General features: G+C 34.9%; 1 protein-coding gene across 15 annotated transcripts in view; it reads right to left on the reverse strand.

Annotated features, from left to right (window-relative positions):
* Positions 1 to 25,079, reverse strand: part of LOC105229801 (platelet binding protein GspB) — a 453,756-nt gene that overhangs the window by 122,475 nt on the left and 306,202 nt on the right. For 13 of the 15 annotated variants that reach the window (XM_049454139.1, XM_049454127.1, XM_049454137.1 and 10 more), the window contains one exon: positions 10,806 to 10,966. In XM_049454139.1, the coding sequence (XP_049310096.1) occupies positions 10,806 to 10,946 (141 nt within the window). In that variant the 5' untranslated portion in view covers positions 10,947 to 10,966. Of the gene's footprint in view, positions 1 to 10,805; positions 10,967 to 20,995; positions 21,095 to 25,079 lie in introns of all 15 variants that reach the window. The other 2 variants (XM_049454128.1, XM_049454141.1) reach the window with 1 other exon arrangement.

Below are 25,079 nucleotides of genomic sequence, written 5' to 3' on the forward strand. Positions count from 1 at the left end.
AAAGCGAAACCTTTGAAAAGTAATGCAAAGTTAATTAATTAATTTTAAGTGATATTAGGTAAGTGGGTTGTATGTAATATTATTTACGGCACTTCTAAAGAATAAATACTTCTTTGATTACTAAATTTATCTAAGCCTATAGGGAGCTTTGTGGAAAAGAATAATTATAAATATCACCAAACTGGCTTTATTAGTAAATTAATGAGTAATTACAAGTAATGAATATATAATAACCTTCATTTGTCCATAATATGAGCCATATGTGCTCCACAATACAATAAGTAGTTTGATTTCTTTAAAAATAATAAGTAATTGGCAGTAATTAGAAAGTAATTAAGCCCTTAAAAGTATTAAAATGCCTACATATTCTTGCAGAGTCGAGATTTACTATTATCAAATATAGCAATTTATTATAAAAAAATACCAAATATTAATAATTTTTGCAAAAATATCCAACCATAAAGTAATTATAAGTAATGCTCAGCTTATCGTACACTTCCAAACATAATTTAGCCAACTTATTGACAGCATAGCTAACGTGCAACATTTTAACAACTTCATGATTACTAATACCAAAAACCGCATGCTATCCATAAGTAATTGGCATGTAATTATAGAGTAATGCAGCTAGTCAATTCAAACAATTTCTGGTACATTATAATTTTCGACATTATGTTGCCCTATTAAGATGTTGCATATAGACGAAAAGCGTAATTTAGTGCCAATAATTGCATAGTAATTTGTAGCAACAACGATAGAGTATATACATGCATACATATGTATGTCTACATATATTGATGGTGGCCAATGAAGGAATATTGACACAGTATAGCCTCCAATACTTTAATATTGGTTGGTAATTTTGTATATGTAGATACATAGGTGTGTGCGTGTGCAGTTGTGTGCGCTTGCACGAATGCGTCAGCCTACAAAATGCAAGCTAATTGCAATTTTATGTTAACAAGTCACAAAATGTGCAGCGCGGCAATGCAATGAAAAATTTTATCTGTTATCTTTCATCGCTGACACTCATATTTCATATGGAAAATATGAAAAATTACAACAACAAAAAGGCGCATTTATTCATATTCAACCGTGCAACTGCGCTGTGAGCGCAAATGTTGTCGCTGCCGCTGCTGTTGTTGTTGCCGTTGTCGTATTGTCGTAGGAGTGGCACATGCGCCAGCACGCCATTGTGGGCTTTTATTAGCTTTGTTACCGCAGTGCTTGTTGTTGCTGCTGTTGTTACTGACTGTCGACAGCGTGCTTAGCGTTGTGTTGTGCTTGCCACACCGCATGGCCAATTGATTATTGTTGAATGAATGTTGGCGCTTACAAAGCAGCAACTTGCCACCAAAGCGGCAATGACGACGGCGAGCGAACTTGTCTTCCTAGTACAACCACCGTTGTAGACTAACTTAGACTTATTCCGCGCTAGCAGCAGGTGTACAGTGGGGGCTAGCAAGCGCTTTAGCAGAGGTTAAAGCGTCAAAGTGGCGGTGGCACAAAGATAAAAAAATAAGCATAATATGTTGCAAGCAATGAAAAGCGCATTGCGTCGGCCAATGCCGCGCAAATTAAGTACAGCCGATGCCAAACGCCGATAGCTTGCCGCTTATGAGGCAGCAACACTGTTATTATTGCCATTATTTGTTTATTATTGCTGCATGTTACTGCGGCAAGTCGCTGCGTATTGTTCTACTGTACAACTGTATAAAAATAATGCAATTTTTTGCGTTTTTTTCCAATCCCACTCATTTGCCTACTTGCCACAGCTGCATTTCATAAATATTGCCGCGCGCATTGTTCTCGCATGTCCGCTCATTGGAGGAAATGAATTAATTTTAAACGGCAATTTGACACAATTTCATTATGCAAAAGCATGCTGCTTGCCACAATCGTACTGAAAGCCGAATTTCAGCATATTTTTGCGCACGCTTGTTGTTGTTGTTGTTTCTTTTTGTTATGCTTATTTATGAATATACAGTGATTAATTGTGTTTTTCGCGTTGTGGCAGTGTGGCAACAAGTTGCGCAACATAACGGTCATGTGGCCATTGCGTAGCAACTACCTATGTGTATGTGTGTGGCAATACGACATGATTAAGAAAAATGATGTTAAGCAAAATACTGTATTGGCGAGTGGCAAGCAAGCAGCTGGTGGCAGGCTTTTTTCGTGGTGCGAAATACAAATATTTTGAACTGAGAAGGTGTTTCTTTTCAACCAAAATATTAATGCAAAATATTGAATTACCAGCTACCACGAAACGGCATCAAGAAACAGGTGGCCTTCTCAGGTGAAAGAGCTGACATTCTAGAACTCTGTTAGGCTTCATGGCAAAATGTTCTGTACAAAGATACATATGTACACATGTTTATCCAAAAAACAAGAAAAAAATTAACTAGCGTCAACTCTATTTGAAGTACAGGCTTTGAGATTAACCTCATGGAATTTTTTTCGATTTTTATAACCCTGAACCTTGTCAGCCTGTCTGTATATACGTGCGCTAGTTGCCTTAGTTTTCGAGATATCGATCTGAAATTTCGCAAAATTGTTTTTCGTTTAAAGGAGCTGCGCATATGTCGGAATTGTCGATATCGCATTACTATAGCATATAGCTGCCATACAAACTGAACGATCAAAATCAAGTTCTTGTTAGGAAAACTTTTTTAATTTACAAGCTATCTCCACAAAATTTGTCAGAGATAATTTTTCGAGCCAGCATTATAATATCTGAAAGAAATTTTTCAGATCAGATAACTATATCATATAGCTGCCATACAAACTGAACGATAAAAATTAAATGCTTGTATCAAAAACTATTTAATTTTATGAGATATCTTTACGAAATTTGGCATGCATTATAACCAAAAGCTAAACTATAATATCTGCAAAAATTTTTCGGATCGGATAACTATATCATATAGCTGCCATACAAACTCAACGATAAGAATTAACTGCTTGCAACAAAAACTATTTTATTTTATTTTACGAGATATCTTTACGAAACTTGGCTGGTATTATTGCCCAAAGGTACGCTATAATATCTGAAGAAAGTTGCCAGATCGGACAGCTATATCATATAGCTGCCATACAAACTGAGTGACCAAAATTTAGTTTATGTATTGAAACTTCTTTATTTATGACGGCATCTTTTGTTTTTCTGTATACATTTTTATTATAAAGCTTTGATACATCTTTATCAAAACCCCATCCTCCCCTTTTTGTATTCAATACTGACCTGAAAGTCAGTTAAACCCAACGCATCAAAAAGCATTTAACATCATTTTGAGCCGTTGCAAGCAGTGCCACAAACACACACGGACACATGCACAAACCTACCAGCAAGCAAGTTCCTCCCACACATGTCGATAACCACCCACACATGCGCCACAATTTTTTCTCACCAACATGTAAGCACTGCCAACAGCAAACAGAGCATGGCCTAAGCGCCTAATACTGTGCTAGCTGATATGCTAGTGAAAAATAACACACAAAACAAAAAAAAATAAAATATCGCTTCATCAAATGTGGCAAATATAAGCGAAAGAAAAAATATGTATGTTTAGAGAAGTTTTTTGTAGTTGTAGTTGTAATTGGCCCGCGCCGCTAGACAACTAACAAGGCAAATCGCATCAAATTTCAACCGAGCATACGATAAATGCCTCAAATTGAGTTACACTTTGCAGTTGCTGGACCAGAAGGCACACATGCAGGCGCGCGCTGCAATGTGGCAGAGAAATTGCTGTAAAAATAACTACAAACTGCAACACATACACACATACATAGTACGTAGTATATTTGTTGCAAGTGAAGCGGCGTGGCAAGTTAGGCGGCTGCCGTTAGAAAAATCTACGCCAAAGTGAATTGACTCGAACGGGTGGACGGACGGACGGCTGTGAAAAAAAAGTAAGGAAAATCTAAAAAGCCAATGATTTGAAGTGAAAAAGCCGCATACATACAAAAACAAAAACAACAAAGGCGCTCGGAGAAATTTAGAAAAATAGTAAAGGAGCACTTTTTGAGGGCCAGCAACTAGTTAACGTGCCACAAGGCTGTGTGTGTGGTGAGGGCTATGCTGGTAAACGGCTAACTTGCAACCGGCAGCTGGTATCAAAGTAGCATGTGGCAAGCGGCAGGCAATAAGTGTCACCAAAAGGCGCGCACTCATATGCATGTGTATGAATCTTGACAGCATAGACTATAGCAGTGTGGCACATATCTATGCCTATGTGGCATGTTGGCTCTTCATTTGACTTTTTACAGTTGCTTTCAATTTATTGCTAATTTTTTTCCATGTTGACCAAAATACTGACAAGTCGCTTGTTGTTGCCGATTGGTGTAGCGAAGGGTTAACTCTAACGGCTCGTCTTTATTTAGTTTTCTTTCGCTCTGGCTAATGTTTGCATTTTTTCGCACACATCGCACTGACCGTTGGCCGACTGAAGGGTGTCGATTGCCTGACAGCGTCAACACTTTGCCAATTTCCTACAGCGAATTTACTTCTCAGCCTCTCTGTTGTAATTTTTTTCTGCCGTTTGTACTGTTATGCTGTTGCTGCCTCTCACCATGCAACGCTGCGTCAGGCTGTATCATCAATTTCCATTAAACCGTTTGCTTACTTACAGTCTGAGTTGATTACTGGCTACAACTGTAAGTTATTTAGATTTTTTGTTGTTGTTATTTTTTAATTTTTGTTTGTTTTTTGTTGTTTTCTTTATTTTTTTGTAGCGACTTGAGAAAGCATTGATGAGTTATTTGTGTTTACACGTGTAAAGTAGACATGTTGTGTTGACACACCCATACGTACAAACGAAAATACTTGCATAAAAACACATACACTTGTAAAACCATATACATATATGCATGTATAAAGTGTGCTGTATACATCTCTCTCACTAAAAAATCATATTTGCGTAAGCTCTTTGCAACTTCATTGACTTGCCGCTTGTATTTAGTCTTTGCTCTTTTTGACAATACTTGTTTCTTACCAACTGCTGTTGCTCAATATAATTTTTTTTTTTAATTTTTTTTTCTATTTTTTTTAATTTTTTTTTTTTAATTTTTAGTTCTCTTTGCAGCACTGTTCTGCTCTATAAAGTCTTGTCGAGCTTTCTGTGAATGTGGTTGTTGAGTTTTTTGTTGATTTTTTTATTATTATTGTTGTTTTTATTGTCAGCATGTTGTGGCATGTTGCAATCAATACTCTTGTCTGTTTGTCATAATCAATTTAGACGTTTAGGTGTCATTCAATATTATTTTTCCTTTTACTGTCACAAGAGAAATGTTACTCATACGCCTGGGTGACTCTTGCTGTTAGTGTTGACATACTCATTCCTTGAATTTTATTGTAGAATTTTTGTTTGAGGCGCTTTAATACAGTTTCTTAATGATTTTTTGAGCTACAAATTGTTGACAACAAAGAAGCTGGGACCTTAAATTCCACAATTTTGACTAAAAGAACTTCGGTAGCTCTCCAAAAATGTTAAATAACAGATTGAATTCGAATTTATATGCTGTCAAGAACTGTCATGTTATAGTAATAATTTCGAAAACTGGTCGATACATATTTTTATGCACTACAACAACAACAACAAATAACGTTAATGAGCAATGAAGGGTCTTTTGTGTTAACTTTATTAACCAGACGTTAGGGGGAACCTTTTGGGTTGGATTTATGGAGCTGCCATAAAATAAAAGAAAGCTTCTGGGGTGGAATAAAACATGACAATGGCTTTATTATGCTCCATCTGGTATCGCAAAGGACCAAACTGGTCTATGTGTGGCTTGTTGGTTTACTAGATTAACCTAACCGAACCTATTATACTCCTTAACTCATAGACTGGAAACAGAAGAAGTGTTTCTAGGAAATAATCTGAATCGAAAGACCACACAAGGTTGTCGACTTTGATTTAATAAGGTATGTCCTACATTTCTCAGTACGATATTTAATACGACGTGTCTAAAGACAGTCAGTTTCAGCACAAATTGATGTCAGAAAATTTTTCTGTTCCAGTATTAATTTTTGAAATTTTTCTGTTTCAGTCAGAGGAGAAACTTTCAACATAAGCTACCACTATCCAAAGCATTTAGAAGATAGCCAAGTTCAGAGTAAAAATTGAGACTATATGCGTAAGCCAATAGCCTGAAGGACCAAGTGTCAGTCCAAATCGAAACCGTTAACACATGGATCTGTGTAAAAATCGCTGGCAAAAGTCGGAAAACGGTTAATTTTTAGTTGATATTGATTATAACAGTATTTGTATTTCGTTCCTCTTGAAATTGTCGCATCCTAACGTTAGGCAAGGTTACAATTCAGCTTTACTACAACCAATCTATAATCTTCTAATTATAAAACGAAGTGTTGCCTACATTTCGGCGCACTGTATTGTAATCTTAGCAAAGTCACACACCCAAAAAACTTGTTTTTACACATTTTCAGTTAAATTTAATTTAAAATAATAAATTTATTCAATGACTTTAAAATTTAGGGAAATCAGTTTGAAAAACTGTTTTCTTAAAAATAATGCCTAATCATTTAATTTTAGCGTTCAAGCATTGGTTTTTAAATTGACAGATTGTTAAGAAAAAATAATTATGTTTTGACACAAATGCGATAATAGGAAGTTTTTTGCTACACAAAAAAAAGGGTAGAAAAATTATAATTATTAAAAAAATTCAAATTATTAAAAAAATTAAAAACATATAAAAAATTATTAAAAACATTAATTTTACTAAATTTTGAAATTTAATTAAAAAAATTTAAAAAAAAAATATGTAGGTATGTAGCCCAAATATATAAGTAATAGCCTCTGCATATAAATAAATAATAATAAAAATTAAATAAGCTGACAAAACTTTAGTCGGACAATGTTTTTTCTTCAGCATTTTTGTTGTTTTTTATTTGATTTCTTTTTTACTCATTTCACAAAAAAATTAAAATATTTCTTTTATCTGCCTTAAACTGTGCTTTTATATATAACAAACATTCCACTTCTTAAGCATTGACGTCAAACAAGCGCCACAAACCCACACAACAACACTTCCATGCCTGCTTATGGCATTTCCATATGTCTTGCGCGCTTTCCGCACAGCACACGCTGTGAAGATCGAATTATTTGCCGCGACACAGGCCTGAGAGCACTCAGCGAGCGCGTTAAATACTCCAAAACTGTCTAACCGGCTGTCAAAGCCCACATGCGGCAACAATGATTTGCATATCATCAACTGGCATCATTTCAATGGATATTTTCAATTTTTTCTTTACACTTCCAGTTTGCAGAGACTTATGTAAGCATGTGTGTGTGTGTCATACAAAAAAATGCCGCTAATGTTGGCACTCAACAATTTATGACAGCATTTAAAATTCTATTAGTGCTGCTATGTACATATGTAAGTGCATACATAGCTGCGGGCTACATACATAGTTAACTTTAACAACAACAACTAGAAACGAAGCAATTACCACGCAACAGAATAAGAAGAAGGAAGGCAAACGCGCTGCTAAACGCATAATAATTGATCAATTTACCAGTTTGCAATGTCAACAGTGGCAGCGACAGTGGCGGCGGCAAACAAAATGCATATGAAAATAAATAATGGCAAAAACAGGCAAAATTTTAACTTCGGCTATACCGAAGATAAAATACCCTTCACAGTTGCATTTTTTATGCCATTAAAATGTATGGAAAGTTTTGTGAGTAAAATTTTCGAACGTACAGTTTGTATGACAGCTATATGCTATAGTGCTTCGATCTGAAGAATTTCTTTGGAGATTGTACCGCTACTTTAGATAATAGTTCATGTAAAATTTCGTGAATATATCTCATCAAATAAAAATATTTTCTATACAAGGACTTGAGTTTGATAGATCAGTTTGTACGGGAGCTATATACTATAGTGCTCCGATCTGCACCATTTTTTCAGAGATTGTAGCATTGCCTTTGATGAAAATTTGTGCTGAATTTCTTGAATATATCTCATCAAATAAAAAAGTTTTTAATACAAGGACTTGAGTTTGATCGAACAGTTTGTACGGCAGCTATATGTTATAGTGAACCGATCTGAACAATTTGTTCGGATATTGTGGCATTGCCTTTGATGATAATGCGTGCTGAATTTTTTGAAGATATATGTTCAGAAGAAAAAGTTTTCCATACAAGAACTTGAGTGCGATCGATCAGTTTGTATGACGGCTATATGCTATAGTGCTCCGATTTAAACTAATTGTTCGGATATTGTTGTATTGCCTTTGATGATAATCCATGTCAAATTTCATGAAGATATCTTGTCAAATGAAAGAGTTTTCTATACAAGTATTTGTTTTCGTTCGATACCTTTGTATTGCAACAACATCATATAGTGGTCGGATATCGGCGATTCCGAAAAATAAGTAGCTTCTTGGAGCAGAAATGCCATATGCAAAACTTCAGGCGGATATCTCAAAAACATTGCGGGTAAACTTTTTCAAAAACCTTCAGGGTATAACAACAAAAAATAACCATCGAACCGACAGTGTGAGCTTCTAATAACAACAATAACAATAAATAACTTCATCATTTCGACGCATTGCAGCAGCCTAATGACATTGAGCCACCGCCACTGCCGTCATAGTGTCAACAACAACAACAACAGCAATGGTAAATTATGAAACATTGCAACGCATGCGGCAACACATTTTGCCGCTTAATTTAATTGGCGGAATTCGCCATTGACAAGCGACGTTCGCATGATTTATGCACTCGTGCACTCGCATTTACGCGCTTATATAACTGTTAGTGCCGTGGATGTTGTTATTGTTGGCATTGCTGCTATTTGCTTTTATGCAGTTATACAGCTACTGTACGCGTCTTGTTGACCTTGTCAACATGTTGCCGCAACATGCGAAATGATTTGCGCTCGACTTGGCGTGCCATACAAACACACACACTCACGCGCTGATGACTTTCAGCAGCAATTTGTTACTCAGGCCGCTGTGTTGTTATTGTTATTATTCTTGTTGTTGGTGCGTACACGTTAAGTTGACAATTGACTGACAAATATGAAAATTACTCCGCTCAAAATAGCTAACTGAGCACTTAGCCGAGTTGACGTGTCAATAAATGCGGCGGTGGGGCGAGCGCAATGTGGCATGGCGCTCCTAACCAAGGCAAGCCAATACAAATCGAAAAGGGTGCATGTAGGCACGATGCGCATTGTTTTCAAGTAGTGATTGTGTGTATTTTTGTGCAAGTTAAGTGTTTTAGAATTGCCAGTTAATTGAAAAGAATAAATGTTAAGTGATTTTGATATGAAAATGATGGCATAATCGGTGTGATTTTGCAAGTAAATGAATAGTGGCACGAAGTTGGTTGGAAAGCGGGCAACATATGTATGTTAAGTATATGGACCTAGAACTGGAAATATTGAATTCGCATATTTTAAGAAAATCCCAGGTGCCCTTTGAAGTGCTCAGTATTTATAAAGTAATTTTTTTATTATTTTTATTATCAACATGTTTCAAATAGTTTAAATTCGCATCATATCATAACCTTATTGCTACTTTTAAGCGAAATTATTTTTCCAATATGGCAACCCTGTATAAAAATTATATAAAAATCAGTATACGATTTTTTTATTATCGTTATATGAAATCGTTTCATAACTTCCACCACCATTAAAAAATTCGAACAGGTGGCAGCTCTGTTAAAAAGAAATGACTTTTAAATCGAAAAACGATATTTTACATATAGAGTCCACATTGTGCTCTTTGAAGTACTCATATAATATTATAATTTATTATAAATATATAAAAGTAATGAAATTTGCTAAATATAATTGCCACTTGTCAATTTTTAAAATAAATTTTTTTGTCCGATTTGGCAACTCTACTCAAAAATATTTGGAAATCGAAACACCATTTGTTAAGCACCGATCTATGCACACTTTTTTACCTAAACTAAAAATTAGTCAATACGTTGGTCTATTAAAATTTATTAAGAAAATATATTTTAAACTGCGTTGGCAACTCTATGTAAATTAATAAGATTTGTAGAAAATATATATTGGCAACAAAATAGTGTTTTTAAATTTTATTCATTGTTTTATTTGCAAATTTCAAGCAAGTTGGCAACCCTGTATAAAAATTCAAATTGTTGAAAATTTTAATAAAAATTATATGATGTAATCTATATTTATTACAACAAAATCCTTTTTTAATTTGCAATTTTTGTTATGTTGGCAACTCTGTGGAAATATTAATATTGCAGAAATACTATATTGTCAAAAAAAATAGTGTATATAAAATCATACTTATTAGTTTTTTTCATATTTTAAATTTAAAGTAAGTTGGCAACCCTATTAAAATTCCATTTTTAGTTATGCTGGCAATTCTGTGGGGTTTTAATATTGCAAAAAAATGCTATTGCCATTCATTTTTATTAAAAAAGTTATTTTATTCCTTTTAAAAGAAAAAAATGTTAAATAAAAAAAGTTTATAAAAGTTATCATTATTTATTACATTTTTTATAAAAATCAAAAAAAGTTATAATTAAATTAAAAAAAAAAAATTTAAAATTTAAATTTTAAAATTATGGCATTTTAATAATATATAATACAAAATTTTCAATTTTATAAATTAATTTATTCTGTTTTAAAAAAATATAATATTCTTAAAAAATTTTAAAATTTATATTTATTTATTTATTTTTTTTTATAATTGAACGCTGATATGGATCAATAATGAGAAATTATTGCCCCAAGATGTCGAAAACTTATATAAGTACATACATACATACGAAGAAATAAAGCTAGTATTTAGTACTCACCTTATGGGCTTTGATGAGGGCGCCCTCTGAACAAGCTAATGTGACGTCCACCAGACTCTCGTCCTGTAGTAATTGACTAAACACCCCTAACAGGTTGGATTGATGATTGTTCCACCTCAAGCAGTAGTGCTCACTGCCCATGTCGGTGACAGCTTACGCTGCTGTAATTACAAAAACACAAACAAACAAATATATTATAAAATTTTCATATAAAAACAACAATAAAAACATTAAAGTAAAAACATTTATCATGAATTTAATCGTAATGTAAATAAGATTACATGAATGAAGACAAAGGAATTTAGTTATGCAAATTGCTGAAAGAAACGCACACATACAAACATATGCGTAGTTGCAACCTTAATCACCGCATGCAACAAGTGTGCAACAAGCCCTTCCTTTCAGCCACTTGTAATTTAGTAATTTCCGCGCTATGCGGAAACTCTCCGCGCTCGCTGCCAATTGTGAGCGTTTTTGTTGCAAAGCAGCCAGTAAATAAAGGAAATATTGTTGTTGTTTTTTTATATCTAGAATGCAATGCGTATTTCAGCGCTGCAAGTGTGAATGACTGTTGGCGCGGCCGCATGCGGATCGAATCGACGGGTGGAAATTATTGGCGCGCATGCGTGTTTACAAAAGAGTACGAGGCAACATACATTACACATATACATACATACATACATATATGTATGTGTACAAATATGCATATAAATATTTATATGTAAACACATTTGTTTGCCGTTGCGCTTTTATGTTGCAATTGCGCGTGAGCGTAGACTTGTCGACTGCGCATGCGTGCGTGTGTGCGTGATCGCCGGGCGGTCGTTGCAGCGAGCGAGTGCATATTTGCACAAAACACGTGATTAATCATACTTATGGAGATGCGGATATGCATGGGAGGCTTAAGCGCTGCGAAACCGGCATCTACTTTAATGCGCATGCGCTTGCAACTAAACACACACCTGCACGCATGTATGTAGATGCGTTGGTTGCATGAATGCGTGCACTGCGTGTTAATTAAACAAAATAGAAGGCAGGAAAATGTGCGCTGTTCGCAATTGCGGCGTTGTTAAATTAATGGTCTGTGGTGAGGAAGTGCAAACGGTTGTTTTATTTATATTAACAATAATTTTCTGTTTATGCAACGGAAATTTTCTTTGTTAGAAATGTGAAAAATGAGTTAAGAACTCTATTAGTATGGAAAATACAGTTGAATCAGCGTAAAAAGTGTAAAAGTAAATAATTGAGGCAATTTATGTATCAAAGAAAATTATTTCTGAACGCCAGCGTTATTTTAAAAAGTCAGTATTCGTTTAAAAATTTAAAAAGAAATACTATGTACCCATTTTGCTACAACACCGATTTTCGATATATTTTTATATATAAGTTAAGCACCAGATGCAAAAAAAAAGTATTACATTATAGCTTCCATGTGATCAAATTTTAGCCGGACTGGTCCACTTAAACGGCGTGCAAAAATCGTAATAATAAAAATGTTAGCCTAAATCGGTATAACCTTTCATTCATATTAAATTGAATCATGAAAGAAAAACTGAACAATGAGTAATGTTTGAAATGCGGTGTCTGCCATGGAATCGAAGCCACAGATTCGTTGCAAATGCTGCAGTGGAGTCTACTTTATTGCGAACACTAAGATTTGAGAAGAACAAAACATTCAGTGAGTATCATAAAGCTATCGAAAATTTGCCTCATGCGAGCTGTCTATCCACCTCTGTTAATCAAGCATCAAAAAGTTAGAGATACAGTGCTTGAAAATCATCGTGTTGGCTACAGAGAGCTAGCAGACGATCTCAACTCTTATGAATCGACTCAACACCTTTTGGTTACTGTTTTTAATATGAAGCTAGACTCGTACTAGATTAACTCTTGCAAACACGATTTCGAGTAGAGACCCCGAAATATATGCTTGACAACGCAACTGAGGACGCTACATTCATCAATCGCCGCATTTCTAGTGACGAGAAGTAAGTTGATGAATGTGACGTCGAAACTATCCAACAGTCTAACGAATGGTGCTCCAAAAATGACCCGAAACATGATGAAAATGACTGAAGATACTAAAGGCCTTTCCAGTCGAGGCTTATAACATATGTATGAAAAATTGGGTTAAACGTTGGCCTGCTTGTATACGTATGTATGAGCTGAGGAGAGTATTTTGTAGGCATTAATAAAGAAAAGAGGATGGAGTCATCTGTAAAAGTTCACGCAAGTGAGGAAAGTTCTCTGGCCGCCATTCAATTTGGAATTTTTCAATTCTTTTACATATGGCTCTAGCAGCTCACGATTTCTGGACTTAGACCAAGTATCCTCTGGGTAGCCAAAAAACATCCGAATTAAGGTGAGGTAATGTGGGAAGGCGAAAATCCCTAGTCAGAATTGTGAAAACTTTAATCAGGATCTGAGCAGAGGGTACATAAGAGTTAACATAGACTTTTAGTTTTCATTCGTTCAGTTCCATTTTCGATATAGAAATTAAAACCTAATGAATATATAATTTCAACGTACTTAAATATACTCTATGGGCTTGTTAGATATAACTCACAACTGAATCTCAGCTATCGTTCGAAAAAATAATTTTAATTTGACCACCTAATACCCGGTAGCCATGTAGGTACTAAATATTGATACTATACAAATAAAGTCACGTATAACTCAAAATTCAATTCATAGATGGTTTAAAAAAACATTTTGATTCGAGTATTGAGTACCAAACGGTAACCATCTAGGTACCAAAAAAGTTATACTTATATAAACATGGTCAGATATGAAGACTGAATTTCGTTTGCAGAACGTTGAAAAAGATCATTTCAATGTGGGTAACTGGTAACCGTTTAGGTAAAAGTATTAAAATATACAAATACGTTCAGTTATAACTCACACTAAACCTTATTGACCAATTAAAAAAATAGTTTCGATTTAAATACTGAGTAACCGGTAACCACATAGTGACTAAATGTCGATAATATACAATTACGTTCACGTATATCTCAAAACTCAAACACAGATCGTAAAAAAAAAAATAATTTTGATTCAAGTACTTAGTAACCGGTAACCATGTAGGTACTAATCGATTAAACACATACATTTACGATCACCTATTCATAACTCATAACTGAATCATAGATCGTTGAAGAAAAATATTTCGAAATGAGTACTTAGTACGTGGTACCCATGTAGGTACTAAATATCTATAATATAATGTTAAAGTATTCGACACTCGTTCGATATGGATAGGGAGTACCATCTTTAGGTGACTTGAACTTTCAATAACGGCTAACTGTTCATGACATAAGAAGCAGTAAGTCGAAATTCCTCGAAACACTTTTCATAAGTTCTTTTTGGAATGGCCTTCAGCTCCTTCAGTGAATTTTGTTTAAACTCTTCGATCGACTGAAACCGGGTTCGATTCCAATGATTGTTGACTTATTTGTGTGTCAAATTCATAAACCCATGTCTCATCGGCAGTCAAAATGCTATCCATGAATGTGGGATCAGAATTCGCTCGATCAAGCATATTCAAAGAGATCTGTATACGGTACTCTTTTTGAAAAAAAAAAAACACAAAATTCAGCTTTATCGGGACGAGTCGAGAAAAAACGCCCTTCATACCCAAAATATTTACCAAAATAATTTTAACAGACTAACGAGAAATGTCAGGCAAGTGCTAGAGAGACCTCTCTTGCCATCTCTCTAACACTTGCCTGACGATCTTCCAACGATTTTCCTACGATTTTGACAATCCAAGCTCTAAGATGAAACCTCGAACAAATCTATAACATACAACCAATACATATATACATATGAGTACCTACTATAGTACAATATATAGAGGCTAACTTATCTCAACACTCACGATCGCAAGGCGACTGCAACTGGCAAGCGTGAAATTGGTTTGCATTTGTTAATCAAAAAGGGTTGGAAGTCAAATGCAACAAAAACAAAAAGGCTAGAAACAAAGTAAGAAAAAACACGCATTTAATTACTTCGCCCACAAATTAAAGAGCAATTCATCACTTGCATGAGCAAATACACGTGCAAAACAACACGCACTCACATACCGGGCTGCATTTGATTGAGCTGATATCCGCGAATGCGCACGCATGCGCTGTGACCGACCGACGCATGCGACTTGCCGACCCCCTTCGGTTGCAACGTGTCGACTTGGTAATTAAACATGTTCGTTGCATGTGGCAACAACAACAATTACAGCAAAATCAAATTGCAAGTGCTACTAACAAAAGTCGTTTTTTTATGCATTACAATAACAACTAAGAAATTACAACTAGGGAATTGCAAATACTATAATATTGCAATATTGTTCAGGTGGCTTGGTTCAGTTTTTTTAATAATAATAAATAATAATAAATCTATAGGGTGTTCTTTTAAAATTATAAACTTTTTCAGAAATAGTTGTCACATCAGTTGATAAACAAGTTGTCATAAAAGTTGTCAGTCAGCTTTAGCAACGAGATACAATGTTGGCTTAACAGATATCTAAGTAAGAATATTATAAATGTATAGGGTGTTCTTTTAGCAGTATAAACTTTTATAGAGTAATAGTTGTCATATCAGTTGTTAAACTGGTTGTCAAATAAGTTGTCAAACCAGTTGTCAGTCATCTTTAGCAGCGAGATACAATGTCGGCTTAACGACCATGTAAGTAAGAGTATTACCATAATTTTGTTTGCGAACAATATTGAAGATGCTCTCACTGCTTTCTTGACCGATTTATATAGAAGCTAGAAATGAGGCTGTCATTGGGTTACATAAGTCATATGTTTTGACTCAGTTGCCTGACATTAAATTCAATGATCTATGCTGATAAAGCAGCTCTCCACTGGAAACGATAAGCTTCGCGCTAACGTGAGGACATGATCTGCATGAAAGTTGAACCAACACGATTTTCCTCATAAGTAACTACTTAACTGTAAAGTTGCAACGTTTTTATGACCCTGGGTAAGTCGTAAGAAGACTAGTGTACTCTTCGCTCTTAGGAAAGCCGATTATTTAATGATTGTAAGAGTTTTGACTGGACACTGTCGATCGGAATTCACTCATGCGGTAAGATTGAATATTTCATTGGACGCCAGTTGCATCAGCACTTCCTCCTCGAATGTACCGTGTTTGGCACAGCAAGGCAAATGAACCTCGGCTCTAATACTTTTAGACATCCAAGTGAAACAGCAGAAATAGAAATAAAGCACTTAAGCAGATTTGTGATAGGTTCAAGGCACTTTGCCGACAGTTGAAAGTTTTTCAACTCGCCTCTCAAAGGATTGCACATAACAGTCTGAGTACTGAACCGCTCTGCATGTTTAGGGATCAGCCAACTAACCCATCTCACTAACCTAACGCCTTATGCAACCGAAAGTAATGTTTTAAACTGAGTAATCTACGTTTAAGTTCAAAAAACTGTAACTCCCTCTAACTCAGCCTCATGCGATCCATAGTTTCCTGACAACTTACACACAATTTGTCTCAACATTTCCCCCTCACACGCGCTTTGTACCCCATAAATTTTACATCACGTACGTGGACAGTTAACTTGCAAAAGTTTGAAAATGCATTCCAAGGCTTCTGAGATCTCCTACCGGCCATGCCATGCCGCGCGCTCACCTCACGTACTGCGCCGCACAGTGTCTTGAGCACATTCTTTGCATACAAAAGCGCTGCTGACATGCATTTCTGGTTGCAATTTGCGCGCACAAACATGCGGCTGCCGCAACGTGCCACACGCACACACAAACACCAGCATTTACATGCAAGAGTAGCTACGAGGCCACCACCAGCTTGCCACCAGCGCGCTCGCCAGCGTACAATACACTTGTGGCACAAATGCGTGGATGCGCGTTTAGCTCATTTTTTCATGTCTGCTTTCAACTTTTGACCTCGCACCTCTTTGACCGATTTTAATTTGTTGGTTGTACGTTTAATTGACGAGTTTTTTCTCCTGCTTGCGGCAAACGCAACTGCGGGTTAATGCCATTGCACGCTGCCATGCCGCTTGTAGGATGTAGCAATCATTGTTGTGGCGAGGTTGTTGCATTAATTGCTGGATCATTAAAATTTGCGTAATAAAAAGGTGCGTTTTCGTTTTCCGCGCCACCAGCAGCGAAAACACAATTGTTGCCACGGCAGTTGTATTTGTTGTTGTTGTTCATTTCAACAATGACAATTGCAACCGCTAAACCACAGCTAGGCCTACAGCGCAACAGCTAGACAGCGGCAGTCGCTAATTCCATTTGCATTCAATTATTTGTGGCAAGGCAAAGCGCAGCGCGGCGCGATGGGGTGTGCGCGTAAAAAAGGCCTCCAAGCGCTGCCTGCCACGCTAAGCGCGCGCGCACACACAGACAAACAGACAGACAGCGCAAATGCACCGCCAATCGCAATTGAGTAATTATTATTGCTGTTGACATACTTTGTTGGACATGCAACGTAACATTGTCAACAGTAATTTGCATTTGCGCGGCGCGCGCTGTGACGTCGCCGTGACGCTGTGACGCAGCGCGCCGTAAACACCGTCAATCAAATGTGAACGCACTTTTTGTGCGAAGCTGAGTGCGGATTTTGTGGCGCTGCCGCCAACAATTGGCGCGCATTAATCAAGCGCCTGTTGGCCGCTGCACTTGTTAGTGACGTCCGCGTTGCCGCTGCCGGCAAGTGATCGCGCCGGTGATTATAGTAATTTAGGCGTTAATCTCTCACATTTAGTTGCATTCATTTTGCCCAATTTGCCAATTAACGCATTCGCATGCGCTGCGGCATGCCGGGGGCGATGACGGCGCCGCCTCGCGTTAGAAGCAGGCCTGAGAAAATCGCCTAGGTTGCACGCATAATTCACACATGCCGCATATGGTCGGTCGGCGTGTTTTTTTGTAGTTTTGCTTGCAACGTTGCGCTGGGAAATGTTTACAAATATGCTGTGTATTTATTTCAATCAAATTAATATGATTTAATAGAAAACTTGTTAAAAAATATTTGCCATAGCAGACTGAGTACACTGCGCGCCAACTGTAGGTTAACAGAGTAGCTAAATTGAGATAAGCTTGCTTGTACGCTAAGATGTAATCAAGCAAATAGGTTAGGTTAGGTTAACCTGGAAGCCAATAAGCCACGCTTAGACCACTTTTGGTCTTTTGTGATGTCAGATGCGATCAGTTGCTAGGTTCAAGAAGAGTAGTCATACTGTAAGCTACCTAATCTTAAAGCCTCACTATCGATACCTTCTGTATTGTGTATACCGCGGGGACTCAAATGCTTACAGCATAGTCTTGTCAACGCGGGATAAGTGCATAAGAGATGCTCTATTGTTTCACTGGTGCCCTGATCTAGACATTTTCTGCAGTCGTCTTGATCTGTCAGCCCCAAACAGTGACCAGTTATTCGAAAATTTAACTTTACTTTTCCAGAATGAACACGATCACTATTTTACACGAAAACATCAGTAAAAAAACATTCTTATAATCAAGTATATATTTATAAGAACCCTTCTTAAACACAATGCAGGCTTAAGAATTAAGAAAACTGTAGCGCTGAATGGGAACAGATCCAGTTCAATACTACCTTTTTTTTCAGAAACCTCCTTTCGACGATCTAAACCTGTTTGAATCGTTCAGTTTGGTACAAATTTTCTCAGTTAAGAGATTATGTTTTGTAACGATCAAGACTCTTATCTTTGGTGGAGCATCCTAAAGGGAATCAGAGAGACACAAAGAGAGAGAGAGAGAGAGGGAGAGAAGAAGATAGAAGAAAGATGGAGATAGAGATAGACGTAGAGATAGAGAAATAAATAGAGAGTGAGAATATAAAAAACAAGTTTTAACATATCTCAAAATCTCAATATGCTCCAGAAGTAGCAGACATCATTCACTCAGAGAGAAAGAAAGTATGAAGTCCTTTTACAGTTTACTACCTGATCAGACAAAAAAGAGATCATTAAGCTTTATTTTATACTACCTTCAGACCCTATTTTCATAAATACTTTATCTACTAGATAAAAAGCTGGTTTGAGGATTTCTAGATATCATCTGAACTCAAGTGAAGTGTCTATAACCCAACTGAACTTTAGATCATACAACAAATTAAGAAATGAAGTCGAAGAGCAAAATAGAGGTGAACTATGAAGGTTATATTTAAAGTAATGCTCTTCTCTGCAATATTTCCTAACCATAAATTGGACCTATTCGAGACTTTTCAATATAAACGATGATCCTCTCCGAGGTTGCCTACTTTTTTAATAAAACTTCAAATTTAATGGAAAAGGTTGAAATGATAACTCTTAAATATCCTCATGTTGCTCTTCGTCCCACAGGCGGCAATTTTGCTTGTTTACAGGAGCCAGAAAAGGATCTCATCGCTAAACAAAATTTAACACGAAAGCGTCGGATCTTCTTGAAACTTTTCAAGTGTCCATAAAACGAAGCGAAAGCGCTTGGGAGGATCGCATGGAAAAGTGACACGACTCACGCGTGATCTGTCAAAAAAGGCTTTTGAAAAGAGTACCTCTACTTGGATCACCCGTAGTAAATTACACTCCATCGTCGCTCAGTGTATTGCACATTACCATACCGTATAATTTTCATAATTTTTCTATCAAAATCCAATGTGAAGACAGGTGAAAAATTAAGCTCAGCCAGCGGTCCATAATTACCGGTGAAATATGAGTTCCATGTAAATCAATTATTCAATTTTTGTTGCGTGTAAGATGCAGTTAATTGCCGGTTGACGCTGAAATTTTATGTCTATAAGTATAAAATGCCTGCAGCTATGAAATTTTGTGCAAAAAAATAAAAAAAGTTATGAAAATAAATGCGCTTTAAGTCGGATTTGGTTAGCGTTTTGTGCGAAAAATGTTTGGGAAACCGAAACCTGTCACTAAACTTGTCATAAACATGTCAAAAGAAAATGGCGAAAAGCGATTAAGTGAAATGATTTCCGACAAATCGCAGTTGCTTGTAATTGAGAGGCAATTAAGTGATTGGAAAAAATGAATTGAAATGTAAACAAAGTAAATGTGATGGAAATTTGCCGGAAAATTGAGATGTGAGTAATAAAGTCTCACAGAAATCACAAGTGAAGTCAATAATAGGTTGTTGAGGGGATTAGCATACATCAGTGGGGATTTAAAACTATTTGAAGTGAAAAAATTAAACAGCTGGCTTTCCAGTTAGAGGTGCAATAAGCGTTCTAGGGGCTGCACTTGGGTGGGAGAGACTACGAGTTAACGGCTTATCAGATATGTGGTTACTTTACAGCTTTCATATATTTATATATAACATAACATATGATACATACATATACACATACCTACACATATATACAAATATATTAAGCCACAAATTGAGGTTCTCTACCTCCTCTAAACACCTGTGTGTTTGCTTGTAGCTGCAACTGCACATTCCACAAACGATTAGCGCACGCATAATAATTTACAAATACATACACAAACAATAAAAATAGTTAACAGCTTATTGTGGCAGCCACAACGCATTACTGTGGCATTTAGTATTAGAAGTGGCATGCAACACAGCTCTAAAACCACACTGAAGATAAGGTAGAGGCAAGTGAAAGGAAGGTAAACTTTGGCAGACACGCAGCGCAGCTGGGCAGCATAAAGCCGCAGCTTGTGGTATTTTCGCTGATATCATCAAGCACTGTATGTTGCTAGAATGCTAATTTATGAAACAAGCGTGGGATACTAATTTTCGTTAATTAACGCATGCGTGAATGCGTTTTGCAGTGTTGCAAATAATTTTCTTTACATAAAACTGGAAACTAACTGCAAAAATAATAACTAAGTGGGACGCAGGGGAGGTGTAGTGAGTGCTTGTAAAAAAGTCTTTTTAAATATTTTTTTATTTATGATTTTTTTTTTACTTTTTTAAAATTTTTACTAAAAAAATAAAATAAAATATGATAAATTTAAAAATTACATTAAAATTAAATTAAAAATTAATTTTTTAAATTAAAATATTTTTTTTAATTAAAAATTAATTTTTTAAATTAAAAATATTTTTTTTAATTAAAAATTAATTTTTTAAATTAAAAATATTTTTGATTTTTAATTTCTAATCATTTAATTTGTCTACTATTTTATGATATGTGTTTGTCATGTTCATATTTTTTACTAAAAAAAATTTTCTAAATATTTTTTTTTTCAAAGTTACCTTTCAAAAATGATGACCGTAGTAAAACGCAGTTTTAAGGATTCAATATATATAAAACGACGGCGTCATTAAATAACACAGCTGGTATTTAGGACTCACCTGCAAGAGAAAAAAGAAAAAATACATTTAGTATATAAAAAATAAAAATTTAGTTTTAAAAAATAGTTTTATAATTTTTAACAGTATGTAATATTTTAATTAAGTATAAAAATTAAAAAAATATGGTTGGCAACCCTGATCTTTAAAATTCGCTATGTATACATAAGTCCATGCCTTAAAAAATATTACAAAATGACGATTTTTTTTTGCATGTGTCTCTTAAATTTTTACAATATTTATGCATTAAGGTGGCAACACAACATGAATACCAACAAAAAATATCGCTTGATTAAAAATGTCTGTTTTCCGGTGCCCAAAAGTATGTATCATTTCTATTAAGTATAAAAAATTATCTAAAAAAAATTGGGGTGGCAACCCTAAATCTGAAAACTTTTTATTGCAATAAAAACTTAAAGCCATATCTTAAAAAATCTAACAAAATTACGAATATTTCTTGCATGTTACACTTAAATTGTTGTTGCATAAAGGTGGCAACACCATGAGTACAAGTTGAAAGGGACTTGCTGTGAGTACCAATATTTGAATTTTTCAGTTAATTCGGAAAATAGATGACTTTAACAAATTTAACTTATACTTTTGGTAGTTATCAACTCTAGTCCAATTTATTTTGAAATTAAATAAACTTAGCTTAGTATGACAAACCTCAAAAAAAGCTCGGTTGGGACTGAATTCAAAACTTCTGTTTTAAAGAATGTTCAAATTATACAAAATAAGAATATTTAGTGTTATACGAACTAAGCAAAATTTATATTAATAATTTTAAAAATTTGGGTTGGTGGCAACTCTAAAAAATTAAAGCGTGCTTAAATAAATAATTGCTTCATTATCATTTTGATTCATTATATATAAATTAAAAACACAAATTAATATTTTTTTGTATTGATATTTATCTGCGAAATAAGTGGCAACTATTTAAGTGTTTTGCATTTGTTTTGTCAAAACAAGTTCTAATGTTTTTTTAAAATACCAATCAATTTTCAAATGATGTTAAAAAATTTCTGACTATTAAACAAAAATATGTGGCAACATTATTTGCAAATTTTTTTAATATTCAACTAAAGCCAACATTAAAAAAAATTAATTATTATAATTTAATTTTTGTAATTATTTGTTTTTTTTTTTAATATTTTTTTTGCGATATAAGTGGTAACTCTATAAGTGATCTATTTAAGAAAGCATTAATTGTAATGCATTTATTTTGTCAAAACAACTTGCAATGTTTTTTTAAAATACATACTGAGGAATTTTACAATTTCCCGAGTATTAAAAAAATAGGTGGCAACATTATCTGCGATTTGTTTTCTTCTAACATTCAAAAAATGCCACTTTTTCTTATTTAAAAATATAAAATAATAAAGACTTTGAAAAATAAAATGAAATAGTTAAAAATAGGTGGCAACCTTATTGGCAACTTTTTATATGAACTTTTAATAGTATAAAAATAGAGATTAGTAAAAAGTAAAATTTTTCTTGCACAAAAGCCTTGAAAATTAAAAATAGGTGGCAACATTATTTAGAATTTTCTTATCCAATGTGTTACCAATGTGGCCTTTTCTTACTTAAAAATATCTATTTTTGTATTTTCAAACTTTTTCAACTTTACTTCAAAAATCTGATATTTGAATATACATATGATTCAATATACATACATATGTATGTATAATACTAGCATGTCTGTATGTACATATATACAAATATCGTTGTTTATAAAAACTATCGCTTCCATAGAAAACTCCGTCATTGCGCCACATTAGCCCCAAAGGGGCCGAGCTACCCAGCACTGCAAATATTTTTCCCGCACTTAATATTCAATTACTTGGCTTTTACATCGCACATTTGTTTTTGTTGTTGCATGTAACTGTTATTTGTGTTGTACACATTCCCTCGCATGCAAATTCAATTAATTTTTGCCTTTAGTGTGAATTTCGGTGCTAAAAAGTGTTGCCTTCGGAATTCTTTTTTTGCTGCGTTGTAATTCAATTTACAATTGCTTTTCAATTGCTGTGCCGGTAAACGTTATTGTTATTGTTGTTGCTTATTGCGTGCAGTAAATTGCCGCAGCAACAGCAATGGCAAGCGTAAAAAGCGATTGCTAAACAGTTAACAGTTAAGTAGTAAGTAGCAGGCGAGCAATTTCATATATTTCATGTTGTTGCTGTTGTTGGTCGCGCGCGTGTGTACCATAACCGTGCAAAACGTTCGCTTGTGGAATTGTGAAATTTTATAGCCACAATTGTCAGCAGTAAAACGCCAGCGTGCGATCGCCAGCCAGCGTCACAACGCGCTGTCGGTGACCTTGCAACCTGCAACTTGCAACTGCGGCGCTCACATTTCGCACTTCGCCGCCAGCGAACGCGATCGCGATTGCAATCGCACGCAGTTTATCAATGGCGCAACGAATAGGCGCGATAACGCGATTACGATCTCTAAATAATCGCACGATCGCCTAACATTTGCACTGGGAATTGGGAATTGGCGCGATCTGTGGCACAATGAGACGATTTGCCGAAAGTGTTCCGCATGTTGGCGCATATTTTGCTTTTTCTTAAAAAGTAAAAATCACAAATATTGCATATATTTCGGTTGCGACTCATGTGTTGTTGTTATTTTGAGTGTTGTTGTTGCTGCGCGTTGTTTTTTCCTTCTAACGCACAAATTGAATTTTTATTATTATCTGCATGCAACAATTGCATGTAATTTACTTTACGATCAAGCGGCCATACAACAAGCGAAACTGGTAGTTGTATTGATAGTGAGCCGTTACGGCTGCAACGGTAACGACAGCACTTATAGGAGCAATTGCAACTGCAACTGTTTCAGTTTATTGATATGTATTGAACGCATAAGTGATTTGGCAATGAAGTCACAGTGGGGCGTTTCAGCCTTGGTTGCGATAAAAACTTGATATCCTTGGGTGGTAAGCATTTTCAGCTATGTTTTCAACGTTGTCGAATTTCCGAAAAATTAATTCCATAAATATTCCATTTTAAAATTAATATTATGGTTATTCAAGTGGCAACTCTTCACAAAATTTCGATTTGTAAAGCTCTTTTGATTTATTGCGTTAGTTTTTTTTGGAAAAAAATTCTTCAGGTGGCAGCCCTGTTCAGCCCAATTTCAAGTATTGAGTGTATACAATCACATAATTTTTTAAAATTTTCAATAATAATAGTAATCCCACGCATATCGATTTAAAAATTAATTTTTATTTTTATAAAGTGGCAACCCTTCACAAAATTTCGTTTTTGAGATATTGTCTATATTTATAAAAAAAAATTTATCCAGGTGGCAACTCTCTTCATACCAACTTCAAGGATTAAATGTATACAATCACATATTTTTTAACGTTTTCAATAATATTAACATTATTGATCAAGCGAATATTCGCTTTAAAATAAATTTTTATTTTTTTTAAGTGGCAACTCTTCCCATAATTTCGATTTGTAATGCTCTTTTGAGTTATTTTTAGATTTTCTTTAAGAAAAAATTCATTCTAGTGGCAACCATATTCTGCGCAATTTCAAGTATTAAATGTGTAAAATTTCGTACTGAATAATAATATTAATCCCGTTATTAATTAATACGATTTTAAAATTAATTTTAATTTTATAAGGTGGCAACGCAGCACAATTTGTCGTTTTCTAAATATCTGCTGATAAATTTTTTTTGATTTTCTTAAAAAAAAAAAAATTTTTGGGTGGCAACCCCATTCGGCCAAATTTCAAGTTTTAAATACACAGAAGTCTTTCTTTTGTGAATAATAATGTTAATACACAGAAAAATTAATATCATAAATATTTGGTTTTAAATTTATGTACATATTTTTACAATTTGGCAACCCTGCACAAATTTTCGGTTTGCGAATTTCTACTGCGACATTGTATTAATACCATCGCCTTTAATTTTACTGGAATCATAAGGCTTCATAAGACCGTTGAAATATTTTTAATTCTTGGCAAGGTGG

The sequence above is a fragment of the Bactrocera dorsalis genome, chromosome 4 (assembly GCF_023373825.1).
Source record: "Bactrocera dorsalis isolate Fly_Bdor chromosome 4, ASM2337382v1, whole genome shotgun sequence".
Classification (NCBI taxonomy): Eukaryota; Metazoa; Arthropoda; class Insecta; order Diptera; family Tephritidae; genus Bactrocera; species Bactrocera dorsalis.